General features: G+C 32.9%; 2 protein-coding genes across 2 annotated transcripts; one reads left to right on the forward strand and one right to left on the reverse strand.

Annotated features, from left to right (window-relative positions):
- Positions 1-554: 554 nt before the first annotated feature.
- On the reverse strand, positions 555-1,479 carry LOC136987172 (mitochondrial cardiolipin hydrolase-like). The gene is made up of 3 exons (XM_067284860.1): positions 1,320-1,479; positions 1,153-1,269; positions 555-775 (listed from the first exon to the last, which is right to left on the reverse strand). Exons 1-3 carry the CDS (start codon positions 1,477-1,479, stop codon positions 555-557), a joined length of 498 nt encoding a protein of 165 aa, XP_067140961.1.
- Positions 1,480-5,347: 3,868 nt separating this feature from the next.
- Positions 5,348-6,259, forward strand: LOC136987173 (uncharacterized). Its single transcript, XM_067284862.1, has one exon. It carries the CDS (start codon positions 5,348-5,350, stop codon positions 6,257-6,259), a length of 912 nt encoding a protein of 303 aa, XP_067140963.1.
- The last annotated feature ends 2,006 nt before the right edge of the window (positions 6,260-8,265 follow it).

Raw genomic sequence — 8,265 nt, forward strand, 5'->3', positions numbered from 1 at the left:
GACATACCTTCCCACGTAGTTTATACAATCCGTTGCCAAAATTTTAAAAAATTTATTTTTCACATAAAAGCAATTATTCTGGTATTTTTACAAGATTTTTTTTTTATTTAAACAAGTCGTACGAACTGTTTCGAACGTTAAGGTTAGCAATTTCGATCACCTGCGGAGCCATCACAACCCATCAAACACGGATCAGTTTTCAAATATTAATAATAGACCGGTATTAATGAGTATCCTCTCTTCTGGAGGAGAGCAACGTCACTTTTGGTCGAATTACTTCAACCCCCTTCCTCAACAATCCCTTTCTATCGGACCAGCAGTATGGCGGCATTCGAATAGGAAAAACGACCAAACGCCTAGTGTTCGGGGAACGATGACAGATTGGCTAATGGTGGGCATAAATCATAAAATACTGAGCGTGTGTGTTGAAAAACAAGTTCACACATTTCAAAGTAAGTAGTTTAGAAATAACTTATTCAATAACCGATTAATTAATACATTCTTTGTACAAATTTTAAAATTTACATTGCATAAAACATTTTGTATACAAAAATTTATAAAAATTTCACATTTTTTAAAGTATTCCACAACCTTTCAAATTCATTGATGTATGCTTTTGTTATATTCTCCTCGTTAGTAATCACAACATTTTTGTGATTATGTGTAAGTGTCTTTAATGTCCAGTTCAAAGTTCCTGTTATTACTATCTCTTTGTCGATGATAGCAAATTTATGATGCATCAGAAACTTTGAACTGTGTGTCCTGACTTCTATACCTGTAATAGACAAGATATTGTATATAAAAAATGGGTACATTAACGTCAAAGTTATAAAATATTACATGATATAATATACTTAGATTATTTGTTTTGCGTACAGATATAACAAAATTTGTGCATTTGTCAATTATAGAATGCACTGCTTTAAAAATAAGAGAAAATATAGGCTAATAAAAAGTAATTAATTGAAAATATGCGCGATATACAAATAGAATAGACAATAATTACGATTGATTGTGTATTTTAAGTATTACGTTAACATATATAAACATTATTTTAATAACATTCTCACCATTTCTTCGGAACTTTTTAATCTGTGCCTGAGCGAAATCCCCCTGTTCGCCTGTATTATTTTTACAAGTAAATATCCTTACTTTCACTCCATCCTGGTGAGCATTTTACAATAATATCAGCCAAAAACTCACTGGTAATTAAATAAACGCAAACGTCTATACTTCTCTTTGCAGAAAGCAAGTGTAGAGCGAGAGATCCTAACGAAGTGTCTTCTCGTAAATTGTTACAGGTGACACTTGGTCATTACCGAATATTCTTCTATTTTCTTCATCGGTGTCGGGAAAGAAAAGAACTTTTGTGGAAACATCTTTTTTCGTCTTCTTATATTCAATTAGATTATCAGCACAAATATTTGTTACCCAATTTATAATGCTAACCACAGTAATTGCTAAACTATCTTTCGTCATTGTTAGATTGTGTCCTGCCTTCTTGGTTTGAAACCTTGGACTGAAACCGCGCGTAAAAATTGGAGTATTTGAATGACCGCGCTTAGAAGCAGGACGGTAATTGGCTGCAGATGTCACGTGACTCTAACGTGATTGGGTGTCTGAAGGAGTATTTCCTGGTGGGTTGATTCATTTTAGTGTGCTGTAGGGAGGATTGATTGATAAGATGATGTCTCTTCTTCCGTTAACCCTTTTTGTACCGTCCAAACAAAGAAATCGGTTACAATTAACACAAAAAGGTGATTTGCGATTACTTTTGACAAATTTCGAACCAATGATAAACAAATTGGCTCAACTTCATCAGCCTCAAGGATCGCACTAACAATACTTTTTCTGTATACTTAAACATTTTATATTCAATAAAAAGTGTTATATTTTATTATATTTGTTACATTTGTTAACACTTACGTTTTTTTTTTTAATTTTGTTAATCATATTAAAAGCTAATACGTATTCTGAGTAAATAAATGTTTAATTTTTTACAAAGTATATAATTATCAAATAAATTAATAAACCCAACAAAATTTTTTTTTCGAAGTGAAGGGGGCGATACCACGTAACGGTTTTATTGAAGGGGATGACGATTCGTTAGAGATTGAGAAACACTGATTTAAACAGATTCGGTGAATTTTGTGCATTAGTTACTTTAACAAATATACTTTAAGTTACTTTAAACAAAGCAGCAGCTGTGTAGATAGAGCGAGTGGTAAGTTATTTCCATTATTTACACTTCGTTTGTAATTGCTCTCCTGAGGGGAGTGTATGAGTCATCTAATAGTCAAAATTCATACAAGTTTCAAGTTTTCTTGGACAGAATGTATAATAAAGATTATTTTTATATTATTTCTACGATTTTTACAATATTCGACTATAATACGCAGTTTGCATGCGATTATTCACATTTTTTCTCGTATTACGTAACGGCGGGGGAGTTGACTTTCCCGGAAAATTTATAGTTTGGCGGATGTAAAATAATGTTTACTCGCCTAAATACTGGCAAAGAACATTAAATTAGCTAATTAGAGCTTTAAAAAACGATTTAAAAAGAGAATGTATAACTATTCTACTTCCAAAGTCGTTGTTAGAGGAAGCGGGGCTTTCCGCGGCAACTTGTAGCTACCACGAGTCTGTGATTGGTTAAAGTAATGTCTATAAAAACGGAAATAGCCAATTAAAGTGTAAAAGGCGTTTTCCTTCGATTGTTCTGAGCCAATTGTACAGTAAGTGCTTCTAATTGCTGTAAAGTGGTAGGGGATAACAGAACACTTATGAGATAACTTGGGTGGTAATACAAAACACTTATCGACTTAAAAAATCAATCCACCTATAGAATAGTGAATCAGAGCATAAACCGCCGCAAACTCGGATTAAACGCAAACTAATCGAATTTTTAGATTAATTTATTTAAAATCAAGGGTCGCGTGAACTTTACACCTATCAGTGATACTCATAGGAAAAGAGAATAATAGAAGATAATAATGCTGATATAATTAACCGCAATAATTAAATTTTAACCGTTTTCAAGACAAAGTGAGTTGAGTACGTTATACATCCCTGATAAACAATTAGGATCGGTCAGTCAGTCGGTTATAGAGTGAAATATCCCTAATAAACCACTGCTTTCTGATCTTCCTGCACACCTGTTTGCCCTGGGGCAAATGACCACTCAATTCTTGCCATTGATAATCACAACCGTAAGATGAGGGGAAATGCATTAGGCAATTAGTTGCTAGAATGACATAGTTTGTTAATTGCGCTTCGGCTGGTCTCTCGCCCTAATGCTTCAGAACTTCCAGTTAGCTAACGTATCATCAAGTTTCGTTTAAAATTTCCTTTTTAGTTAATGCAATTACGAATTGACGTTTAAACTGGGAAAATCGATTCCATAGACTTGTAAAACATATTTATAAATTAACGAATCCAGTCAAAAACAATCGTATACGAAGTATATTTAGGCCTATGTTTTAATGAATATCTTTATTTACGTTAGCCAACGTATATCAGACCTCTCTGTGTACAAATAATACATAAAAATGAAAGTATAAGAAATTACATAATAGAATAAAAATAGAGTAACAGTTAATCAATGTTATGCAATTGGTTTTGAATTTCTTACATCAAATGCGTAGTATTTGCATTATAGAAGCATTCTATGGAAAAATCGTAATCGGATTAGAAGTGCAACGTTTAAAAAAAACAGAAATAAATAAATAAATTCTTGGTATTGACTTGTGAGCACAAAAATTGACCTTTTTTATCGCTAGACTTATTACACCACCACAGGACATCAAATTAGACAGAAAAACACTTTTTTTTAATTTTCAGAATGCATTTTTCTTAAGTCCCTCATCAGCTGTCTTTGCTACAATATTAAAAGCGGGTTAACGATTTTAGAGTACTGCAATTAACATAAATGAGAAAAGGATGTGGACTTACATTTAACATGTCGATTCGATTATAAATTAAACACACAATAAAACCAAATAAAAAGATACTGCTGATACAATAAAACATAATAACAAACCGGGTAAAACAGTAAAGCAGTAAAAACATACAGCGTTAAAACAAAATAATAAGCAGATTCACAGTAAAATGAATAAAGTGACAAGATGATTCTAACAATCGAACTATAAATTAAATATTATTTATTTAGGAATTTTTCTCGGAATTGCATTTGATCATTCATAAGTGCTATATTTCTAATTTGTTCTATTTTTAATGAAATTTTATCTAAAATTGTTTAATTTTGTTGCCGTGGGCAGTGTTCGATTCCAGAGGATACCGTGGGATTCCCTCAAAAATTTTTCTCGAAGAAAAATGTCAGAACTAACACTGCCATTTAATATATAGCGCACGCATTTATATATGTATATATACTATATATATATGTTTGTTTAATTTAAAAAGTAATAACAATAATCGTGGGCCTTTGTTAATAAGTAAGAAAATATAGGCCGATTAAAAATAGATAAAATACAAATAACGTTTGATTAAAAAGTTGCCGGGACAAATAAGTTCTTTTGAGGACACTTTTTACGTATTGTCTCTTTCAAGAATCTTTTGTAATCTTTGCTAAGATTACAAATGCCCTCTCTTGAACGGCTGTTATATTATATAGAGCAGGGGTGGCCAACTTTTGTGCACATAAGATCTACTTTTTATCGTAAAAATGTGTCGCGATCGACTTGTTGGCCACCCCTGATTAATAGAGTATTGGAATAGTGACAAATTTGACCCTCTGAGTTAGAAGAAACTCTGTTTAAGACCTGAATCCAAAAACGGGTTAAAATTTTCGTGTGTTGGCGTATATTTCGTTTAACATCTCAGGATGGGTTAACGATTAAGAAACGAAATTTGACACGGTAGCTTCTGTATAAGAGAATGGATGCTATTGAATTGTGGTGGTTAAAGATAGAGAGGTAAAAGGATGTCGTGTGAGTCCCGAGGCTTGTCTGATGACCAAAGATTCCACGGAAAAGAAGAATGTGCAGCCGGTGGCTCAACTCGCTGATGCTTTCAATTCGGATAATTTGGGAGAGAGACTTTGGTTAGATTATTTTGGCCAAAAGACAGATAAGGCGGTTCTTCAATTCTCCGTACTGGAACTCTTGAATTCATTTCGGAAAGATATTTATTAATTCATAGTACAATTCAAGAGACTTTTTGATTTAAATATTGAATTAAATTGTTTCGTTTAATTTCGGTAATTTTTGTTGTAATAATGGATCTTGAATGATAATACGGTATATTGAAAACAATTGAAATTAATAGACGGGTCCATTGTTTAACAGAAATTCCCTTGCCGTGTTGTTGAAAAAATAAAACGATTATGGACATCGAACGTTTTTATCAGATAAAAAGAAAAATCGGCTTCGGTTCGTTCGGTCGAGTAATTGAAGGCACTGATAGAATTACGGGCGAAGACGTAGCCATAAAAGTAGAGGATAGCAACACGATGCGATCACAATTGCGCAACGAAAAGAAAGTGTACGATGCGATCAAAGATACAAACGGATTTCCGAAATTAATTTGTTACGGAAGAGATCGAAATTACAGTTTTTTGATAACCGACTTATTGGGTCCAAGTTTGGAAGAATTATTCGAATATTGCGGTCGCCAATTTACTCTAAGAACGACATTAATGCTGGCGGTAGACATGCTTGATAGAATCGAATATTTACACAGTAAACATTATATTCATCGAGACATCAAACCGGATAATTTTCTTATGGGTTGGGGAAGAAAAAGTAAAACTGTTTACATGATTGATTTTGGTTTAGCCAAGGAATACATCGATCCTCATACAAAGAGGCATATACTGTGCCAAGATGGCAAAGGATTAATAGGTACTGCGAGATATGCCAGCATTAATACTCACGAAGGAATAGAACAAAGTCGAAGAGACGACATGGAATCTCTCGGATACGTCATCATCTACTTTCTGTCAGGTACTCTTCCTTGGCAGGGTGTGAAAAAACCTACTAAACAACAGAAGTACGAAGAGATTGCTCACATAAAGAAAGTTTGTTCCATCGAAGAATTATGTAAGAACCACCCGAAACAAATTGCAACCTACATGAAATACTGTCGTGGGTTAAGTTTCGAAGATAAACCTGATTACAAGTACCTGAAAATGCTTTTACAAAGTGCCTTTGAACGAAATGGTAACCAATTTGACAGGATTTACGATTGGACTATAAAAAGGTTTAAAGAAAAACACTCTCATACAACAAGGCTCTAATATTTGCATATTCAAAAAATGCGGTCCGAATACAATCGTGCCCGAACAAAATTCAAAGGAAGAAATAATAAAAAATTCTAAAAAAGTCAATGACATCCAGATCATAAATATTCTGTTGATTTTTTAAAAATAAAATTAAAAAATTATTTTTATATATTGCAATACATTTTATTTATATATCATAATATTAAAAGTTTCGACGGCCGGATGGCCGAAAGGTTACGATGTCAGTCTACTGCTCTAGGGTACCCGGGACTGATCCTGATGAGTCTAATATTTCGGGGAGTGCTCCGTCTGGATGTATCGGGCCCGTTTTCACCACCCGCTCTTCCCGTTGTAAGCCTGGCCGAACTCATAATAGGTTTGCCAAATTGTTTATCATATTAAGGGATATATTTTTTGAGAGGGGAAAAACGTGTTTTTAATTTTTACATATTTTTCAGATACAAATAATTTTAACATTTCACGGCATAACAGTTTCTTCGTGTAGAAATGTAGCGTAAAAACAGACTCCCTTTATTGCCCGTAGAGTATTAAGAGGGTCTTTTTCAAGCTCATTATAGGTTCGGCCAGGCTTACAAAGATAACTAGTTACAATTACTATCCTGGTTACACCTTAAACATATCAATTATTTAACGCGTGGGCATTAAAGAATTAAAACAACATATACACGTACTCTGCAAAGTAACACAAATCTTCCGCCATGTTTGCCGAGATTAGTACACTAATCGCCCGAATTTGGTAGATTAGTTACTAATGCCAGATTACGTCTAATCTTAAAATGGTGGCCAACTATTGCAAAATGCCAAAGCGATTACGACCTCGTAATAGGATCGAATCTAGGCAGATAATCCCTGAAATTTTTCTTCTGGTTCATTCCGGATATAGCCGAACTCTCGATGAGGATTTTTAAAAACTAGTGATGTAACGAATATTCGGTTACTACCCGGTATTCGGCCTATTTGGCCTATTTTTCGCTATTTGGCCGAATACCGAATATTTAAATCACTATTCGGCCGAATACCGAATACCTGAAAACAGGAGTAAGAAATAACAAAAAAAACAGTAAATTAATCATTTTGGTAACTTTTATTAATGCTGAACATTAAATTATAATTATTAAAGTTAATAAGAAATAGCATCTAACTCTAGTATTAAATTATTTCGTAATTAAATAATATTATAGCCTTTATCTAGCCTTTTTATCTTATGGCATTGATGGCGTATAGGTTAGAATGTATCGGGCATTAATGTTATTGTTTAGTTAATTATTTTATATTCGTATTCGCGTATATTTTAATATTTATACGATATTTTAAAATGAGTTACGAAACGTTTTATTGAAACTTATCGTATTTAATGAAAGAATTATTTATCTATTTCTAGAAGATGAGTAACTAATATATAATTTATTTTATATATAAAGCAAAGAATGAGCATTTTTCATTATATACAAAAGATAACATTTGAAATTATGTTAATTTTAAAAATATTGACAAAAACAATAGCAACAAAATATCACAAAACTTCACAAATAGAAACTCCCCAATAATATATTTGAACTGTTCCACAAATGGGGAGAAACTAGACCATATTATGTCACCACTAAAGTATATCCTTAGGGTACTATTCAGTCTACAAATACGTAGTAAAAACAAAATTTTAGTGTTTAATTAAAGAGTTAAAATGATCGATTGCAAATAAAATAACTTATAAGTTATAACTTACATCTAAATACCAACAACTGCCGAATCGATATCGGGCTATTTACGGCTATTACATAAATTATAAACCAATTTGGTACTAGAGGTAGACGTTAGGCTCCATCTCATATTAAGTTTAATAATTATAATTTAATTAATTAATTTAAATAATTTAGACCTAATGGAAGAAAAAATCGTAGTGACAGCGGGCCAATAGAGAGCACGGTGCGCGATCCTTGCCATAATGCGGTTTGCGCGCCAATTTTCGTACGTGCGTTAATCAAGCCGAATAGTTTGGCCGA

This window comes from Centruroides vittatus, unplaced genomic scaffold (assembly GCF_030686945.1).
Source record: "Centruroides vittatus isolate TY-2023 unplaced genomic scaffold, ASM3068694v2 scaffold_1478, whole genome shotgun sequence".
NCBI classification, from domain to species: domain Eukaryota; kingdom Metazoa; phylum Arthropoda; class Arachnida; order Scorpiones; family Buthidae; genus Centruroides; species Centruroides vittatus.

Excerpts from the sequence above, each read along its gene's own strand:
- LOC136987173 (XM_067284862.1), top strand. The coding sequence starts at position 5,348 with ATGGACATCGAACGTTTTTATCAGATAAAAAGAAAAATCGGCTTCGGT.
- LOC136987172 (XM_067284860.1), bottom strand. The coding sequence starts at position 1,479 with ATGACGAAAGATAGTTTAGCAATTACTGTGGTTAGCATTATAAATTGG. Across the intron at positions 1,270-1,319 it reads AGAAAATAGAAGAATATTCG|GATCTCTCGCTCTACACTTG; the intron begins GTAATGACCAAG and ends ACACTTCGTTAG. Across the intron at positions 776-1,152 it reads CTCACCAGGATGGAGTGAAA|GTATAGAAGTCAGGACACAC; the intron begins GTAAGGATATTT and ends TGTCTATTACAG.